At 40.7% G+C, this 20507-nt stretch overlaps 4 protein-coding genes, 1 long non-coding RNA gene and 2 other non-coding genes across 7 annotated transcripts in view; 4 read left to right on the forward strand and 3 right to left on the reverse strand.

The window, feature by feature from the left end:
* The window catches only part of LOC141911766 (actin-related protein 2/3 complex subunit 2-like), a 107470-nt gene that overhangs the window by 64515 nt on the left and 22448 nt on the right, over positions 1-20507 (forward strand). The gene's annotated exons all lie outside the window — the stretch shown is intronic.
* On the forward strand, positions 1076-1708 carry LOC141912274 (uncharacterized). Its single transcript, XR_012620135.1, has 2 exons — positions 1076-1201; positions 1422-1708. It is a non-coding gene; the product is annotated as an uncharacterized LOC141912274 (long non-coding RNA).
* LOC141912387 (U1 spliceosomal RNA) lies at positions 1553-1715 on the forward strand. The gene has a single exon (XR_012620165.1). It is a non-coding gene; the product is annotated as a U1 spliceosomal RNA (small nuclear RNA).
* LOC141912288 (uncharacterized) lies at positions 4379-7547 on the reverse strand. Its single transcript, XM_074803529.1, has 2 exons — positions 7426-7547; positions 4379-4980 (listed from the first exon to the last, which is right to left on the reverse strand). Exons 1-2 carry the CDS (start codon positions 7537-7539, stop codon positions 4732-4734), a joined length of 363 nt encoding a protein of 120 aa, XP_074659630.1. The 5' UTR covers positions 7540-7547; the 3' UTR covers positions 4379-4731.
* Positions 6597-6759, forward strand: LOC141912371 (U1 spliceosomal RNA). The gene has a single exon (XR_012620151.1). It is a non-coding gene; the product is annotated as a U1 spliceosomal RNA (small nuclear RNA).
* LOC141912194 (choline O-acetyltransferase-like) lies at positions 8003-14470 on the reverse strand. The gene is made up of 12 exons (XM_074803408.1): positions 14465-14470; positions 14052-14137; positions 12799-12852; positions 12416-12590; positions 11721-11898; positions 11216-11385; positions 10323-10423; positions 9769-9843; positions 9063-9194; positions 8391-8519; positions 8162-8291; positions 8003-8083 (listed from the first exon to the last, which is right to left on the reverse strand). The coding sequence occupies exons 1-12, from the start codon at positions 14468-14470 to the stop codon at positions 8003-8005; spliced, it is 1317 nt and encodes a 438-aa protein (XP_074659509.1).
* On the reverse strand, positions 17661-20391 carry LOC141912195 (carnitine O-acetyltransferase-like). Its single transcript, XM_074803409.1, has 8 exons — positions 20232-20391; positions 19883-20052; positions 19358-19458; positions 18974-19048; positions 18423-18554; positions 18133-18261; positions 17882-18011; positions 17661-17789 (listed from the first exon to the last, which is right to left on the reverse strand). Exons 1-8 carry the CDS (start codon positions 20389-20391, stop codon positions 17661-17663), a joined length of 1026 nt encoding a protein of 341 aa, XP_074659510.1.

Genomic DNA, 20507 nt, shown 5'->3' on the forward strand with positions numbered 1-20507 from the left:
GCGCAGAGTGGTGACATTTCGCCTTTGAAAGAATATTTTTCCTAAATTATTAGAAAATGTCGATAGTAAGACCGTGGAGAAGTTTCCTGTCGTTGAATGGACGAATCACGGCGGTAGAATGCACGCTGTGCTAAGTTCGAAATAGGGATTGGGGCACAGTACGAAATCTATCGATGAAGTGAATATCAGGGTCAATACCTATTGCAAGAATATGACGTATCTTTTTCCGTATTTCCAAAGGTTTTCACACACCAACTTAAATATTTATCTTCGCGAATGATATATAATCCGTGTGTACAGTTGTTACTTGAAAATTTTCTTTGTCAAACTTTATTTACTTTAAGATATGATTTTAAATTGTAAGTACATGTACATCTGGACCTTTGTATGACCTGCTGTTGCGGTGATGAGTGTCAATAAATTTCCATTTTCCACAAACATCCAGAACCGAATGTCAAATTGTTACTAAGTTTCTCAACTTGCTAAAATCGTCACACGATAACGAACAGTATACGACCGTTTTAAAACGGGTCCCAGTTTGACGAAAGGAGTGCAATTCACGCGTCGTTAGTATCAAATAACGTAGCGGTAATTGGAAAGCTACTTCGTAAAACTCGAGTCTTCGAGTTAGATGACGATGACGATGATATCGATTTAAATTGGCTAGTCATATTTCGCATAATATTAGGGCACATAAAATGGAGTTGTGAAATCGAAGTGTATAACGTACGACAGACGCCACTCGACAGACGACACTCGACAGACGACACTCGAGCGCGCAGTGAATGTAAGAGTGTTGTATAACTGTGCAAAATAACAAACATATGAATAAATTATAAATGAACTTGAACGCATAATTAAAATGGCGACAAATCTCTATGCGGGGGAAACATTGCCGAAATCACAGATCGAACCAAACTATGATAATTTTGCAGTTTGAAATGACAAACCTGATTGAACTCAAAATGACATCTTAGAAATGAAGACGATATAAGAGATAGGAATTTGTTTTTCGTCGCAAATAAGAACAGACATGAAAAAGAGGAAAAAAGAAAAAACAATAGATGAAACGATGAAAAACTCAAGATTCCCAGAGACCAGATAACCAATCTTACAACTTAAGACCAGTCTTATGATTTAAGACCACGACTCAGCTTCCTTCAGTAGTCTGTCAGAATTGTTGATTTTGCCCTGGTTTTAGGTAATGAATGAACGTTGTGTTTTTTAGTTAGACTAATTTACTGAATTCCGTGAAAACAGCTAGAATTTTTCGTAGATAACAAGTTTGATGATTTGTAAAAGAACCGCCAGGTGTCCCTAGTAAATAGTCAGTCGTCCAGGTTCCAGTTTCTTTGCCACCTCGTAGATCCCAATCGAATCCATTTTCATGAATAAAATTAATTTTCACAATTCTGTTTTAGGGGCTCTTTTGACGATGGGTCTATGTGTATACGATAGTCACCAAGGACCGATAACTATAGTATAATTCAAACACCGGACAGATAACGACAGGCCCGGTCATATATAATAAAATGGCGGACGTTACGTAAGCATACTTACCTGGCACAGAGGTCCACCGTGATCTGGAAGGCGGTGCCTCTATGGCGAGGCCTGTCATTGCACAAAGACTGGTTGACCCATACGATCTCCCCAAATGTGGGAGACTCGGGTGTACAATTTCTGGTAGTGGGGGACTGCGTTCGCGCTATCCCCTCTATTTATGAACAAAATAAAAACAGTTTCCATTCGCTCATGTAGATAGATGATCGTTATTGATAATTCTGGTTCTATATTCAATGTAACAATTTAACACTGCCCTCAGCTAATCAACCAATCTTACTACTTAAGATCAGCCTAAGCTCATTCTGGTTCTATAACCAATCTAACAACTTAAGACCGGTCTAAGCTCATTTCGGTTCTATAACCAATCTAACAACTTAAGATCAGTCTAAGCTCATTTCGGTTCTATAACCAATCTTACAACTTAAGACCAGTCTAAGCTCATTCTGGTTCTATAACCAATCTAACAACTAAAGATAATTACGGTTCTTTAGCAAATCTAAAAACTTAAGACCAGTCTAGTGAACAAATCGATGTAGCTCAAGACACGACTGTGCGACTGGCTCCGGTGGTGGATCGATATTTCTCAACTTACAAAGCTTCGTAGGTTTGTTCCATGAATCTGGATAACCGCATGTATTCCCCATACGGCGTGTCCAATGACAAACCAGTTGTACCGTTCATACCTATCACATAATGAAATTAAAAAAAAACAAATTATAAAATTCGTCAACTTTCGATGGTTTGTTTTTGCGATAGTGGCGGTGTTGGCGATAGCACGTCTGCTCCGACACGAGTCGAGTACAAGCAGTTAGAGAATGACATACATTTCTTCGTCTGGTGTATATCGGTTTTTTGGTATATCGTTTCAAAATTTACGTTTTTCCCGAGGTTCATACGGCGTCGTTCGGATGTTTATATCGGACTCGTAAAGATCAACTCGATATTTCACGACGATACAGCGGCTAGCGTTACGAGGCCCAGCGAATTCGATGACGATCCAACGCCCCTCGCGGGAATCTGCGACACTATTGAGCGATAATGAATATAGATATTGATTATAACATTCATTAGCGATACCGCGTGGAGCGATGCCGTGTTATCGGAAATGTACCTCGCCTTGTAACGAGATTCCTCTTGTGTTATTGTCATTGATTGTCGGATTTTTAGCGTCACCACTAGCAGGTAAGATAAAGAATTGTTGAAATACCAAGCAGTCTAATAACGGGTTGGGACAATCAGGGACCAGAGACCGGTAGTTCAGTCAGTGCTTAGTTCTAAGCCATATATGACACCGGAACGATTTGGCCCGGGTCTAACTGGTTCCGGCCAAACCCGAGTCAAATTTGGTCGGAGCTGGAGAGCGCGTTCACACATGAATCATTTACTCGATGACGCGGTTTTTTGACACGGGCCTGGTCCGACGGTTTTGGATGGGCCAGATTTTGCCCGGGACATGAACGGCTTCTGTCCCGGGACAGAAATGATCATGTGATCCACAGCTATTGGATTAGCATATTGAATATAATTGTTAGTAAACCAAAACATAGAATTGCATCAAGTCATCGAACTTTTTGTTTTTCTTCATTTCAGGCCAGACATACCCGAGTGCTGGTATATACGGGCGGAGAGACGGAGATTGCCGAGGTTACGACATTCGCCGAGTGACGAGTGGCAGCTTTTCGACATGCACGAGAACCTGTGACGAAATAGCGTCGTGTAAATCGATATCGGTCGGCAAGAACAGCCGTTACGACTGTTGGCTGAAACGCACCACGTGCGCGTCACGCGGAAAAATGACCAGTTACAACACTTTCGAAAAACTGTACAAAAATTACGGTAAATATCTCTAATTGTATTGAGACGTGCTGCGTGTTTACAAAAATGTCTTGTCGTCTGAGCTTAGTTGAAGAAAGTTCGTTCTAGATGTCTCGCTAATTTGCATACATTTACATATCGTTGCAGATGCGGGGAAAATTTTCCAATACAAAAACGACTCGAAAATGGCGGATTCGCGACGACCTTTGAAAACAGGCGTTAAATTCATGTCGGCAGACGATGCGATAACCTGCATGTTGGCATGTAGCCAGGACTCGCAATGTTACATTTCAAATTTCAACTCAAAAACATTCGAATGTTACACTTTCAGTTTGACGGATTACTATAGGCTGTTCCCAGTCGCGGAGCCCGGTTGGATCTTACATACTGTCTATTTATGGTAACGAATGTATTCGGACTTCGGGCGATGATTGCAATTTTGAAAGCTACCGACAGAAACACGATCCGTTTAACTAAGGGTATTTCAGCTATTTCCAATTCGTTTAACCGTTGTTTTATTAGCGGTTGCTTTTCTAGCACATTACTCTCAGCTTCGTTCGTTTAAGCGTACGGCATCGATTTAACAATTTTCATTAATTATTCAAACCCGATTGACATTTAATTGTTATCATCGATCACCATAAAAATTCACTTATTAAAAAAAAAAAAAATGTTTCATAAACATCTTTTATTATTTATGATCTTTTCTAATTGTCTGATTTACGATTTTGATACACGCGACGTGTGAGTTGTGGTCGTGTAAGAGGTCCCGAAATTGAGAGATATTTATAATAATTGATTAGTTTAAAAACGCTATTCATCAATGTAAAAATGTGAACGCAAATTCAGCGTGGCGTAGAGCGAGTTTGTATCCGTCGGTTCGAATCCAGAAAATGAAAACGATGAAATACTTAATTGGCTTTAGAAATTCGCATTATCTTTGTTTATTTAAAAAAAAGTCATCGGCGTTTAATTTCAACATAACATGATCGATCACACGAAGCCACACAAAATAATTTCCACGAGTGCAATCCTCTATTGTGGCAGTAGTTTATCTCCTATTGCACACTAGCGACACCTGGTGGATCCTGACTTACAACGAGTAGAATCCACTATTGTCGCAGTATTTGATATCCTACCGCACACTAGCGACACCTGGTGGATCTACACTTGTCACAAGTGGAATCCTCTATTGCCGCAGTATTTGATATCCTACCGCACACTAGCGACACCTGGTGGATCTACACTTGTCACAAGTGGAATCCTCTATTGCCGCAGTATTTGATATCCTACCGCACACTAGCGACACCTGGTGGATCTACACTTGTCACAAGTGGAATCCTCTCTGCCGCACTAGCACTGTCCATTGCCTTCGATGGCTCTTTTTGAACTAGATGAATGTTTTTCTAATAATTCGACCATGTCGGTCATGGCCGCGTGGAAAGCTCGGTTCAGATCGTTAGATTTAGCGCTGTACTGGGACAGGCGTTTGTACCCGCGGCAGTTACTGGTCACCGAATAGTCGCTGGTCATGTTATCGATCCAATAGGCTACCTCATCCGACCCACCTCCACCTATCGTATTCGTCGAGTCCTGCGGTATCTGAAAAAAAAAACATCATCGTGTAAAGACTGGGGTGTGGATAGGGAGCTATGAATAAGCGTTGGTGATTCGTCGCGTCGCGTCCAATGACGCAGAATCTCAATCGGAAAAGCCGTTACTATTCATGAATTCTAGTAAAATGCAATCGGTAAACTACGGAAGCCCCTAGGTGACATACGAGATAACTTTTTCACAATTTCGACTTATTAAGTCGAATTTCGACATAATAAGTCGAATTTCGACTAAATAAGTCGAATTTCGTGTTGATTAAGTCGAATTTCGAGTTAATTAAGTCGAATTTCGAGTTTTATATTCATGTCGAAATTCGACTTATTAAGTGGAAATTCGACTTATTAAGTCGAATTTCGAGATAATAAGTCGAATTTCGTGTTAATTAAGTCGAATTTCGAGTTTTATTTTCATGTCGAATTTCGACTTATTATGTCGAAATTCGACTTAATAAGTCGAAATTATGAAAAAAATTATCTCATATGTCACCTAGGGGCTTCCGTAGTAAACATCCCCAATATAAAAAACGCTAAAAATGCTACATGTTACGGGGCGGATTGACCGTCACGCGTATAACAACAACTGTAAGTACACTCAGCGTGACTCCGGTGTTGGATGACGAAGAATTTATACCAGAAGTTAACCATAAATTCGGTCGTTGGTGCAAGCGAGCTACAGGACCTAACTGATCGCAATAATATAAACAGTAACAGCTGTCATTTAAGATTATTGAATCCCCGAACTTTATTATTAATGATAATTAATAACGCATCGAGTTTTATTATTAAGTTCTATTTGTATAATTAGTATATATTTCTAGTAACGGTACTTTTTGGTTTCTTGTATGGTTGCTAACGTTAAGCGGTCTTTATGGCTTTAGGCCTGCGTAAATTGTGTATACGTTTTCCTCTTCCATGCGAATAAATATTGAATTGAATTGAATTCACGACTGATGGTTCTTTATTTTAACCGATGATTATTGTGTATTTCTACATTGAATTTATTGAATTGAATTGAATTTATTTTGCATTTCAAAATTACATTGTAAAATAGAAAAATTTACAGGGTTTCGTGTGAATTTTTTTTACAATGTAGCGCAATTTATTATGAAAATGCAGGAGACCCAGAGAAGTCAAAAACATCTCGATGTATTTTTGTAATATCTTGATAAAGCGATGGGAGTCAATTCAATTTCCATTTCCCAAAACTTCCTTCCTTTTAGAAGTGAATCGATTTTGCCCTGGTTTTAGGTATGAATGAACAACGCGTTTTTTAGTATGACTAATTTACTGAATTCCGTGAAAACCACTAGAAATTTTCACAGATAACATTTTCGATTTGTAAAAGAACCGCCAGGTGTCCCTAGTAGTTAGTCAGTCGTTCAGGTCAAGTCAGGTTCAAATTTCTTTTACACTTCAATTAAAATCTAATCAACGATTCTGACCGTTGAATGAAATTTGTTTTAACAATTTTGTTTATGAGGGTCTTATGGAGATAGGTCTATGTGTCTCGAGTCACTAAGGAGCGTTAACTACGATATAATTTAAACACCGGTCACATAACAACCGGGTCGGTCGTATATATAAAATGGCGGACGTTACGTAAGCATACTTACCTGGCACAGAGGTCCACCGTGATCTGGAAGGCGGCGCCTCTATGGCGAGGCCTGTCATTGCACAAAGACTGGTTGACCCATACGATCTCCCCAAATGTGGGAGACTCGGGTGTACAATTTCTGGTAGTGGGGGACTGCGTTCGCGCTATCCCCTCTATTGTCAAAATAAAAACATTTTCCACTCGCTCAATATTCTGTAAATGATCAATATTGTTAATTCTGGTTCTATTACAAATGTAAAAATTTCAGACCGCTCTCAGCCAATCAACCAATCTTACAATTCGGGTGAACAATTATTGGTAGTGGGGGCTATCCCTTATATAAACAAAATAAACAATCATTCCGTCAAAAGTTTAGTGAAGAACAATGATTATAAGCATACAGTGACTGTATGGTACTGATCTGACGCTACAGCCATTTCGTTATCGGCTTCGAATTCAGGAAGATTTATCCCCCTATTCTGACTGATCTGATTTCAAGTGACATGCGCCGTACTCGGGACGCGGACGAAACAATGGATTTCATTTTGAAATCAGATATCGAAGTACAGATATGATCGGATTATTGATCGAGTTTACAGAATATTTTGTCCGGGTCGAAATTTCGGTTCCGATTCGTCCGAACAATAACGAAGATTCGCTATTGAAAGCTCCGAAACCAGGAACGGTTCTACAGTTGCGAGTTAGAGAGTTAACTCTCCAGTTCAAATGAGTTAATCGTTCAAATTGAACTCTGTGTACATGGATCTCGAGTAGATTTTTGTTCCGATACGGCAATCTAGTTCCGAGGTCGATATTCGCTATATATTATATTTAACTTACGTTGCTCAGCGCAATTCCATTACAATAAAGCACTTTCTGAGTGAATTCATTTTCGAATTGGTCGCTCGATGTTTGCATCGCCCGCATCATCAGCTCCAACGCGCAGATATGCATCAACGTACCGCCGTATTTCAAACTCTACATTGAGACAGAGAAACACACAATACAAAATCAAATACATTTTTAATTCTATGATACAATTCTTTCAGCGTGTATTATCATGAACCCAACTTCCGTAACCATTTCCAATGATTTCTCCAATGACATCATCAAATTGTCTACTAGTGATCTATAGACACTTCTAGAAAAGATGTCTGCCTTCATAAATCCCCCTATGACATCATCAAATTGTCTACTAGTGATTTGATCTATAGACACTTCTAGAAAAGATGTCTGCCTCCATAAATCCCCCTATGACATCATCAAATTGTCTACTGGTGATTTGAACTAGACCCTTCCAAAAAGATGCCAGCCTCCATAAATCCCACTATGACATCATCGAATCGTCTTCTCATAATTTGATCTACATAAACTGCTCGTAAAGATGGTCGCTCCCGTAATTCCCCCTATGACGTTACTAGATCACTATACTCACCATTCGAAGCGTCGCTTGGTTTTTGTCGTTAGCCTTCTTGATCAAAGCGTATCTTTCGCCGTCCTGAAAAACATTGAATACATTCATTAAAAACTAACTCCGGGATTCGAACCCGATCGCGTCGCAAATGACCGCACTAACCGTTATATTTGAATCGTCCATACTGTCGACCCAATCCTTAGTTTCCTGATGACTGAAATTATGGTAGTGCATGTTGTCTAAGTTCATAGGTTTGGCGTATGTGTACATCGGCACCATTTCTCCAAACACCCTAGAAAATCGAAAGTTTTTAAACGAATATATTAGCTTAGCTATTCTAAACAATTTTTCAATATTTTTTTCTTTCGATTCCAAGTGAATGAGGTCTTACCGTTTTGAAGCGAGGGATAAAGCCATCGTGAAGAAAGCGTGAGGACTCATTCCCAGGTTTTTTACAAGTTTGCGACCTATATTCTGATTGGCTATTGGGGCATCGACGCATAAATGTTCTTCAATCATTCTATTAACAGAAATGACATAAAGATGATATGAAACAATTCAATTAGATGTGTTATTGGTAGTGTAACTTCGGCAATATAGAATTAAAATTATGGCAAGTGAGGATCCACCAGGTGTCGCTAGTGTGCAGTAGGACATCGACTACTGCCCCTATAGAGGATTCAACTAGTGGCAAGTGAGGATCCACCAGGTGTCACTAGTGTGCAGTAGGCCATCAACTACTGCGACAATAGAGGATTATACTTGTGGCAAGTGAGGATCCACCAGGTGTCGCTAGTGTGCAGTTGGACATCAACTACTGCGACGATAGAGGATTCCACTTGTGGCAAGTGAGGATCCACCAGGTGTCACTAATGTGCAGTAGGCCATCAACTACTGTGGCAATAGAGGATTCCACTTGTGGCAAGCAAGGATCCACCAGATGTTACTAGTGTGCAGTAGGGCATCAACTACTGTTCTACAACAGACTATTAGTCGTGCCATCTGGCGGTGTGGTGTTGTCCCATTCATTTAAGATTTCAAACTTCAACAAAGAGTTACTCACTTATCAAAATATTCTTTGGTTTCGTTTATTTTTTGGCGCATGGAGTCGTCGAGGTTCCATTTAAGTTTTTCAACCTCAGCAACTCTAGCGTCTTCGGGCAGATATTTTATAGTTCCGTCTTTAACCAGTTTCCTGAAAAAAAAAGATGAAATGTCAAATAAATGCAGAAAAGATGGCGGATTTACTAGAATAACCTATGACATAGTCAATGTTGGATTTTAGAACGCCAAGCACAGTGGATCCGGTTCCACAGTTCTAGACTCAGTTCCACAGTTTTGGACCCAGTTCAACTGTTGTGAGTTAGAGTTATCTCCATGTAATAACCATGTTCACTTTCACTTCAGTCGCATCTTAACTCAAAATTGTGGTCTGTATTGGATCTCCAGATATTGATAATGACATCATAGGGTGATTTAAGGAGTTATAGCCATTAGTCGGCCTGCCGAGGGTCCAAAAATGGAATATTACGGCATTTTTTGTTAATTGTTGGCAGCATACATCAATCGATCAGTTCCCATAATCTAAATACCGGAAATACCTGTTACCAATCTGGGCCAACCGTTTACAAAAGCGCCCTAATATTTTTTTCCTAAGTCATCTACCCCATTGGCAAGCCGACTAGTAAAAGTGGTGGCCATCTTATTTTTGGACGAGTCCATCGAAGTTGAATTCCGATGGAAGAGTCGATTTTTGAATGAATACTTACTGAAACATTACAGCGTCCTGTGACGCCAAATGATTATCATCATGAACGAACCCTTCGTGTTCCCCACTACTAGCTCTGAAATATATCATCAATCATCATATTATTCGATTCATCGTCAGAAATTTGCAAAAATAAACAAACTTAGAAAAACAATCAACATTTGTCCAGCCATAATTGGCATTTGTTCTTGTATTGAAAAATTAAAGGCAAGGGTGAGTCAATATTTTACTTTAAACAATTTCGATTTTTCAACAACTTAAAGCCATTTTGGTTCTACAGCCAATCTAAAAACTTCAGACCAGTCTAAGCTCATTTTGGTTCTATAACCCATCTAACAACTTGAGACCAGTCTAAGCTCATTTTAGTGCTATAACCAATCTAACAACTTAAGACCGGTCTAAGCTCATTTTGGTTCTATAACCAATCTAACAACTTGAGACCAGTCTAAGCTCATTTTGGTTCTAAAGCCAATCTAACAACTCAAGACCAGTCTAATGATAAAGACACGACTGTGCGACTGGCTCCAGTGGTGGATCGATATTTTCTCAACTTACAAAGCTTCGTAGGTTTGTTCCATGAATCTGGATAACCGCATGTATTCCCCATACGGCGTGTCCAATGACAAACCAGTTGTACCGTTCATACCTATCACAATCTGTAATAGAGGAATACATTTGATGCAAGTCACTTAATGGGTCGACAGATTGAGTCGACTTCGGTCTTGAATTCCTCGACCCAATGAGCGCCACTTGGGGGGGGGGGGGGGGTCAATGTTATTAGCAGGTTCCCCATAAATCCACTGAGCTCTACTCAGGGCAGGTTTCCCTCAACCTGCTGAGCTCCACTCAGGGCTGTGTCTGTGACTTCAAGATAGTTTCATATTCGAAACACGCCTTTCAAAAATTCCAACCACGTCCGACGGTCCAGTTCGAGAAAAATTTGTGGGTTTATTGCACTGGTGATTTCAAAATCAAATATTTAAATTCCTGTATCTACGGGGTTTTAATTAAAATTCTAACGGCAACAGATTGACAAGGAGCATATTCGGAAACGACGGATTCGGCATATAATCAATATTTCAAATTCAGAAACTCAAGGTGACAAAGTGCAAGGGGATTTTTTCGGATATTCTGAATTATGCATCATCGCGGAATAAATATAAACCATTGCTGCATATAACGACGAATGACCTTGACCCCTCAGTCAAAAATTCTAAACCAACAACACCTTATATTTACTCGTGTCGATATGAGATATTAAACCATCAAATTTTAGATTTGTTTTCAGATACTTTTCTTAATTGTACTCAGTTGGAAGAGACACTTTTCTTCCTTCGAACTGAGAACACTGGAAGCGGCTGCATCAGCAGCAGGTTCCCCATCAACCCGCACAGCTAGGAGCATCGGTATGCTTCCGCGCCGCGGTCGTCAAAAATTCCTATAAGTACCTGCATGATCTTGTCACTCCACCTATTGGCGGCGTACGTACGACTGCTATGACCGAACCATGTTTGCCTGTGCGCGTTGTCTCCGCTGTACGGTAAATCTCTACCGATATCCAAACAAACCATCAACATCGCTTCCTTTATCGCGTAGATACTTCGACGATTCGTCGCGTCTGTAATTTAAACAATTAGCATTTTATACGTCACCTCTACCCGGAAGTGACCTAAACTGACTACTATTTCACACAAATTATGCCTTTTGAAATTTTCGAGCCGCCGTAGATTACATATTACACGTCCTTTTTTAACGGAGCTTGGAGAAGCAACCAGTAATTTTTACTGTATCTCTTAGTGTGTAAAAAGATTTATCCAGCCTCCCACCTGACTCCAGTTGGTGTGATACAGTCCCCACCCGACTCTATATCCATATCATGCTGCAATTCTTGTAAACGTTCTATGATCCATTTTTTATGAGAAAATCAGAACTACTTATCGAAAGAGAGCTTACCGGTATTCAATTGGCTGTATACGTCTGCCCATTGGTCACGTGGTAGTGTCGGCAGTATACCGACGTCGGGGTCAAGGCCGTTCTCCGCCTGCGCTCGTTTACAAATATTATCGAGCTGCGCGCGCAGCTGACCTTCAGTGAGTAATTGATGACGTTCCATTACGGGTAATTTAAAAAACTGAAATCACATATGACAAATGATGATGTCATAGGGGGATTCATGGAGGTAGCCGTTGTTGTTAGTGGTTGATTTAATAGTCGACAACTTGATGATGTCATAGGGGGATTTATGGAGACAGACATCTTTTCTAGAAGTGTCTATAGATCAAATCACTGGTAGACAATTTGATGATGTCGTAGGGGGATTTATGGAGGCAGACATCTTTTCTAGAAGTGTCTATAGATCAAATCACTAGTAGACAATTTTATGATGTCATAGGGGGATTTGTGTAGGCAGACATCTTTTCTAGAAGTGTCTATTAATCAAATCAATGGTAGACAATTTGATGATGTCATAGGGGGATTTATGGAGGCAGACATCTTTTCTAGAAGTGTCTATAGATCAAATCACTAGTAGACAATTTGAGGATGTCATAGGGGGATTTACCGGATGTAGCCTTCCGTTCTTAAAGTGTATATCGATCAAATAAATCATCGAATATATCGATGACGTCATAAGGGGGGATATGCTTTACCTGATTCTGGCAAGCGATGATCAGATATTCACTTCCGGTTGCGATGTGTTTTGTATGTGGCACCAGTTCGTCGTAGCCTCGATGTGGAGTCAGGTAGGTGTACGGGGTATCCCCTGCGTATAGACCAGTGTTCGGCACGACTAGTCCGCCGTGGACGCGTTTAGGAGCCACGTCTCTGTTAGTCAGTCGAAAGTGATATTTCAAACATACGAAATCAGAATGTAGAAATTAAAACGCGGCTTCATCGAAAAATCCGGTGAGTTTTTTATGCGTTATAATTGCATATTTTCAACGGTTTTCAAATTCAAAGTAATCGGATTAAAAAATACGCAGATGTGGATGTATCGTCTCTTTTGAAATCGACATGTTGTTTTTATAATTACCTATTCAATAGTTGTTGCAGTCCGACCAGCTGATGTATGATCCGAGCCGCTATGCTAATTGCATACACATAATACATAAAATAACGATTAAAGTAAAGTTGTTAACATTTGGTTGTGGGCGACGTGTGGAATATCTGCTTAAATTAACGACAATTTCTTTTCTTCGTTTTCCCTTTCTTTCACCTATAAATCGAGTGCTTGTGGTTTTTTGAAGGGTTTGCTTGGCCCAGAGACAAATAGCTACTTTACTTTCTCTTTTGATACGTGTAATATATGCTTGATAGAATATTTTAGATTTAATTTTTGTTTGAAACCGCAGAATGGCGAGGATCAGGATCCGCGGTCGTTGAAGGGGTAGTGTCAACCTGGACCCAGTCCTGAAGTTGTGAGTTAGAGTTAACTCTGAACTCAGGATCCAAGCCCACAGTTGTGACTAACTCTGAACTCAGGATCCAATTCCCACAGTTGTGAGTTAGAGTTAACTCTGAACTCAGGATCCAGTTCCACAGTTGTGAGTTAGAGTTATCTCTGCACTCAGGATCCAATTCCACAGTTGTTGAGTTGAGTTAAGTTAACTGAGTTAGAATCAGTACATTTTCAATGAGTAAACTGTTCGAGTCAATCCTTAACCCACAACATTTAGATAGCATTGTAGTTGTAACGTCCTCGACGGAAGAGCAGTTTTCACTAGTCTCTCTCTCTCTCTCTCTCTCTCTCTCTCTCTCTCTCTCTCTCTCTCTCTCTCTCTCTCTCTCTCTCTCTCTCTCTCTCTCTCTCTCTCTCTCTCTCTCTCTCTCTCTCTCTCTCTCTCTCTCTCTCTCTCTCTCTCTCTCTCTCTCTCTCTCTCTCTCTCTCTCTTTCTCTCTCTCTCTCTCTCTCTCTCTCTCTCTCTCTCTCTCTCTCTCTCTCTTCTCTCTCTCTCTCTCTCTCTCTCTCTCTCTCTCTCTCTCTCTCTCTCTCTCTCCTCTCTCTCTCTCTCTCTCTCTCTCTCTCTCTCTCTCTCTCTCTCTCCTCTCTCTCTCTCTCTCTCTCTCTCTCTCTCTCTCTCTCTCTCTCTCTCTCTCTCTCTCTCTCTCTCCTCTCTCTCTCTCTCTCTCTCTCTCTCTCTCTCTCTCTCTCTCTCTCTCTCTCTCTCTCTCTCTCTCTCTCTCTCTCTCTCTCTCTCTCTCTCTCTCTCTCTCTCTCTCTCTCTCTCTCTTACCTCTTTTCTCTTACTGCGACTGATCTTTGAAATCCACTTTGCACGCGTGAACCCCAAAGCGGAACCGAGTATACCCTGAGACACTTCCTTCCGATTGATTTCATTGAGGAATAATTTCTGAATATCCACGTGCAATAACTGAAATTAAACACGACAAATATTATGTTCGTTGCGATGCTTTTGCTGGAAAGGTCAAGTCTTAAGGGCCAGCCCTGTTAACAAGGGCACAATGAAAACAGCCATGTCATGTCTTTGGAGGTAGCCATTTTGTTTGAAAGATCTATAGGGGCGCCCATCTTGATCAGACGAGTCTTTAGAGGCAACTATCTTGAGTAGATTGATCTATAGAGGCGGCCATCTTGGCCGGAAGGAACTATAAAGGCGGCCATCTTGCCTAGATTGGTCGATAGAGGTCCCCATCTCTTCTAGAAGGGTGTACAGAGGCAGCATCTTATCTGGCCTCACGTCCATTATATTGACAGCGTGAAGGTGTTTGAATAAATACCCAGTTTTCACTAGAAGCTGCTATTCTTTCTAACTCCGCCTGAGCTTGTCTCGTAACGCTACCGCTTTCAGCATATCGGCTACGTCACGCCTCTTTTCGGCCATCACTTCCGGCGAAGCGAAAACTTTACACAAATCCAAATAATCGCCCAGAACACTCTCCAGGGGTAGAATCGGCATCTGAAAAAATACCCCCAAAAACGCACATGCGATTTAAACGCATTTTTTCAAAAAGTACCGGCGTTATCTATCGTTGTATTTAATGACGCCATTGGAGGAACTCATGAGTGCAGCCATCGTTTTTGCGACACCATAAGCATTCACGGGAATGGGTTTCTTGTATAGTTATGTCGTGACGTCAAAGGGGTATTCGAAAAGGTAGTGAGAGTAGTTATGTCACAGGCATCGTGACGTCATATGGATAACTGATGTCATACGGATATCTATCGGTGCAGCCATGTTGACGTCAAAGGGGGATTAAATATATACCTGATACGGCCGTAAGGATATCGGTGATGTCATAGGGTGATCTATATGCTATCATTGTGCGATATTTGACGATCGGAAATTCACGGGGATGACGTCATAAAGGGATCTATGAAGGTAGCCATTTTATCACGAAAGTACTTACCCTTTGCGTCGATCCCGGCGTCGATGAGAATCTGATGATTTGACTGGAATTCGCGGCCAGAGTTTGAATTCTGGTGCGATTTGCTGCAATACGCGATAACATCTTCGACGATTTTCCTCGTTCCTGTATTTGCGAGAATCAGTTACTAAACTCCCTAGACGAAGATCAGAACTAATCGTGAAGAACAAAACGATCTCAATTTCCGTCACACATTATCAAAGAGAATTTATTATCTAGAATAGTGGAAAAAATGTCAACCACGAGCTTTGGCCAAGTGGTTTAAGCCGCTGATCGTCGGTCTCACCGATCTCGATCGTATTTCTTTCGACTGGGTACGAATCCCAGTAAAATTGACCGTTGGTCATAGTTTTTCATTTTGATTAAGCCGAAACTATTTTGGTTCTAGCAATTACATTAAACGCCACATAGTTGAGTCTGCCCTAATTACTCGTCACTCCGATATTACCACCAATTTAAATGATGACTTTTCTCATAATTCCCTTCTTTCTAAATATATAGCTTCATGCCTTGCCAAACACCTATTATTCACTCACTCACTATTTTACTCAATTAACCTGTTTCACACCTGACGATGCCCTCTAGGGTGAGATCGAAACTATGTTTTTTTTACATTAAACAAATAAATTCTCGATTTAAGAAAAAATTATTTTCATCGTACAGAGTGAGTTATTATATAATTATCCGTTCACCACGTTTGAGTGTGGTAATAAAACGAAACATTATTTTGGAGTGAAAACATACCCGATCTGAACTAGCAGCTGCCCGAAAATCAAGTGAATGTCACGTACAACAACATATGATTTTTAGCGGATGAGAGACCTGCTACGTTCAGTGTGTGGTGTCAGGTTTCAGACGTTAAGTCGGACTTATGTTAATATTGAGGCGTAAGCGTAAAAAACATATGTTTATCGTTGATTATGTTTGTGATGTTCTGCTGATGTATGGAAAGTCGGACTTATGTTAATATTGAGGCGTAAGCGTAAAAAACATATGTTTATCGTTGATTATGTTTGTGATGTTGAGTTTGGACGAATTGAACGTTATGAAGATTTCTACCTGGTCGCGAACTGGTATTACCTTTAACCCAGGGGCTATCTTAATTCATTTTCGATTTAGTCAGCCTCCGGGTTAAGGGTAATACCGGTCTGCAAAACCGGGCCCTGGCTGTAAGATAATTACCTTTGTTCAGGGTTGGATTTAGATTTCGTCGAATCGAAGATGCGAAAACTCCGTCGCAATTAAATTTCATTGATATTTGGTTGAAATCCTGATGACGCCATCCGGTGGTCGGAAACCTGGTTACTCTTACAAAAATGGCGGCCAAGTTATTTTGTTGTAAACTATTAAGATCCGTTGATGACTCTGAATTTGTTCATTCATCTTTGATACAGGAAAACGAACAAAAAAAATCCAATTTGATTTCAACTTAAAAAACTGCAGCTTTTTCATTCTCAGAATATATCGATGTATTATCGAAAACTTGTCATTTCCAAAAAACCTTCAATTCAAACCTTGAAATTTGCTGAATGATTATAACAGTTCAAATTGACAACGTTCATGGATAGTGAAATCAGTGAAAAACGTGTATTTCTTATTTACGAGCTTACAACTACAAGAATCCTGGCCACGCCCCTTGCAATGATTGACATGATAATTAGATTCAGCTAGCCGCTGTAATGTTAATTAGTCGAAGTCCGTTTTAATAGTTCGACCATTTCTTGCATTGCCGTGTGGAAAGCTCGATTCACTACTTCTGATGTGGCGCCGTATTTTTCGTGATGTTTATATCCGCGGCAGTTTGTAACTAGCGAATCAGCGCTGGTCGTTGTATCGATCCAGTAAGCTTCGTTAGCTCCTCCTCCGCCGATTGTCAGCTGGTCTTGCGGTATCTAATTACAAAGAAAAGAACGTAGTTCAGAGTACTGTAGATATGTTATTCCCCACGCGATAAATCGAATAGGCTTCTTGAAAATGATAATCCACCAGGTGTCGCTATTGTGCAGTAGGACATCGACTACATCAACTACTGCAGCAATAGAGGATTCCACTTGTGGCAAGTGAGGATCCACCAGGTGTCACTAGTAAGCAGTAGGACATCGACTACATCAACTAATGCAGCAATAGAGGATTCCACTTGTGGCAAGTGAGGATCCACCAGGTGTCGCTAGTGTGCAGTAGGACATCGACTACTGCGGCAAGAGATGATTCTTTGACTTGCGGCCAGTGAGGATGCACCAGGTGTCGCTAGCATGTAGTAGGACATCAACTGCTGCGAAAATAAAGTATTGCCGCTAGCTAAAGGTTATAACTGAAGCTTACGATGCTTATTCCCAATCCCTCGGGGCCGATGATGGTTTCGTCAGTGTCGTCGAAAGGGTGAACTTTTGGCAAACCGAGTTGATCAGCTATAATATCCAGAGCATAAAGATGAAGTAATGTTCCTCCGTATTTGAAACTCTGAAAAAAAATGTGACGAGTTTTCGATACGAATTTGATTTTGGGCGTTTAGACACAGGCCAGACACACTATAGGTGGAGCCACTAGTAGGCGGATTTTGTTGAGGGTTTTTACCATACGTAAAGTCTCTTGATTTTTATCGTTAGCAGTTTTCATCAGGGCCACCCGTTCTTGGTCCTAAAATGTAAAGTAAGCTAAGACATTACGAATCCAATTCGTCCTTGGCTGGGATTCGAACCCAATTGCGAATGACGAGCGGCCGGACTAACCGTTATATTTGAATCGTCCATACTGTCGACCCAATCCTTAGTTTCCTGATGACTGAAATTATGGTAGTGCATGTTGTCTAAGTTCATAGGCTTAGCGTATGAGTACATCGGCAACATTTCTCCAGACAACCTGAAAGTGAAAGGTTATTAACAAATCAACGCAATTCTGAAGCAATTATAAGCGATTTTCCGATAGAAAGTTCGGCTCTATCCCAAAAATTTGGCTCGATTCCAAGTGAACGAGGTCTTACCGTTTTGTAGCGAGCGATAACGCCATTGTGAAGAATGCGTGAGGACTCATTCCTAATTTCTTAACAACTTCTCTACCGATATTTCTACTAACAAGTGGTAGCGTAGTGGAGACCGCTCCATCGATCATTCTGTGGATAAGAAGTGACAGTGAAATTACGCGCATTAACCGGGACTCGAACCCAGGCCGTATACACGCAGACCAAGCGTGCTAACCAGTAGACAAATGAAACTAGTCCACTTGGTCTGTGGTTAGAGTCGTATTTGGCAGATGTTATGATATTTTACTTACTTATCGAAATATTCTTTGGTTTCGTTTATTTTTTGGCGCATGGAGTCGTCGAGATTCCATGTGAGTTTATCAACCTCTGGAACTGTAGCGTCTCCGGGTAGATATTCTATAGTTCCGTCTTTAACCAGTTTCCTGAATGACAAAATATCGACATTTCCAAAATATTTCCTAAATAATTTGCTTTAAATTTGATTATAATTCGTCGCAATTTGCCCTGAAAAAAATGACTTGGTAAACTCGACGTAGACCCCCCACGAAGGTACTTCCTGCTTCACTGGGTCAATCTAACAGGCAAATCGACTACAGACACCGAGTAGACTGATCATCGGCTAATCAATCAATTCACTAATTACCAGGATTAAACTGCAATTAATTCATTGCTATAATAGCATTGTCGCTAATGATGCAGGGTTTGATTTTTTGGCGAAGTCTAGCGCTTGAAATTAATGATAAGACAGTTTGATCATCCATTCAAATAATAATCTATTCTTGAACACGGATGTAACTTTCTATTTCGTCTCTAGATGGCACTGATAGTTCCATAAACTTACTCGAACATCGTCGTGTCTTTCGCAGCTAAGTGATTTGAATCGTGTACGAACCCGTCGTGTTCGCCGTCCTTCGCTCTAAAAAATAAATATGATAAATATAGCCGCGAAGCAGCGATAACGGGTTTTCAGAAAAATACAATAAATACAGCGGCGAAGCAGCGATAACGGGTTTTCTGCTGCCGTATTATGACATTTCCGCGAGAAATACGTGACCACACACTGACGCACAGTAGACTGACGCTGAAACTGTGTAGTCACCACAGAGACACGAATTCAATTCAACTATTCAGGGTTATAAGGATCACAAGGCATGAAATAGATATGTTGGTCTGAGATCTCCCCAGCTATAGACAAACGCAGGGGATTTATCATGAAATGACTTACAATGCTTCATGTATTTCCTCTAGATATCTGGAAGTTTTGAGAAACTCCCCGTACGGGACATCTACCAGTAACCCTGTTGTTCCGTTCATTCCAATTACAATCTCGAACACAAAAAAATAAAAATAAAAATGAAAAACATGAAAAATCATCCATCAGCGCCCTCTGGTGTATATAGTGTTAACTAGACATTCAATAATGCCCCTGGTATCGATACAGTTATAAAGACATATATTAGTGTACTCTGTTGTCTAAACACTAAACTAACTAAGGGGTACTTCCATGTTGAACTATAGAAAGAGTACTATAGATCCAAAGTGTCGCCTCCTAGTGACTACACTATGAACTAGGCAAACGTGACCGCCGTCTGGTGCCTATCCATTGGACATGACAAAACCCGTACCTCCCTCTGGTGTTTATGCAGAGAACTAAATGTCAACAATATTTCCCATGGAACCCAAACTGTGATCAAACCTAGACGTACGAAACCGCCACCTGGTGTCTGTATCATCAGACAACTTCGCTTACATGTAGAATCTTGTCACTCCACCTATTGGCGGCGTACGTACGACTGCTATGACCGAACCATGTTTGCCTGTGCGCGTTGTCTCCGCTGTATGGTAAATCTCTACCGATATCCAAACAAACCATCAACATCGCTTCCTTTATCGCGTAGATACTTCGACGATTCGTCGCGTCTGTAATTAAACAGTTAACCTTTTACACGTCACCCACCTGGTAGTGACGGTCGATATAGGGTCCTTAGAGAAAGGGTGTAATATAAAAAGTACACCTAAAAGCAAAATAAACTTTAATTTCCAAGAAACACTTCGACCGGACTCGTAGGATTTAATCTCATATTAGTTCCAGACCTTACCGGTATTTAATTGGCTGTAGACATCCGCCCATTGGTCACGTGGTAGTGTCGGCAGAATACCGATGTCGGGGTCAAGGCCGTTCTCCGTCTGCGCTCGATTACAAATATTGTCGAGCTGCGCGCGCAGCTGATCTTCAGTGAATAGCCGATGACGTTCCATGACGGGTAATTTAAAAAACTGAAATCACATGAAACAAATGATGACGTCATAGGGGGATAAGTGAGAGCGGACATCCTGTACAACGAAGAATTAAGGCAACAATTGCCATTCAAAGA

The sequence above is a fragment of the Tubulanus polymorphus genome, chromosome 10 (genome assembly GCF_964204645.1).
Source record: "Tubulanus polymorphus chromosome 10, tnTubPoly1.2, whole genome shotgun sequence".
Taxonomy (NCBI): domain Eukaryota; kingdom Metazoa; phylum Nemertea; class Palaeonemertea; order Tubulaniformes; family Tubulanidae; genus Tubulanus; species Tubulanus polymorphus.

Coding starts and splice junctions, on each gene's coding strand:
- LOC141912195 (XM_074803409.1), bottom strand. CDS start 20,391: ATGGAACGTCATCGGCTATTCACTGAAGATCAGCTGCGCGCGCAGCTC. Junction 19,049..19,357: donor GAGGAAATACATGAAGCATT/GTAAGTCATTTC, acceptor TTTATTTTTTAG/AGCGAAGGACGGCGAACACG. Junction 18,012..18,132: donor TTATCGCTCGCTACAAAACG/GTAAGACCTCGT, acceptor TTTCACTTTCAG/GTTGTCTGGAGAAATGTTGC.
- LOC141912288 (XM_074803529.1), bottom strand. CDS start 7,539: ATGCATATCTGCGCGTTGGAGCTGATGATGCGGGCGATGCAAACATCG. Junction 4,981..7,425: donor ATGGAATTGCGCTGAGCAAC/GTAAGTTAAATA, acceptor TTTTTTTTTCAG/ATACCGCAGGACTCGACGAA.
- LOC141912194 (XM_074803408.1), bottom strand. Junction 11,899..12,415: donor TCATCGCTTGCCAGAATCAG/GTAAAGCATATC, acceptor ATGTGATTTCAG/TTTTTTAAATTACCCGTAAT. Junction 10,424..11,215: donor GGAGTGACAAGATCATGCAG/GTACTTATAGGA, acceptor CCTCTATTACAG/ATTGTGATAGGTATGAACGG.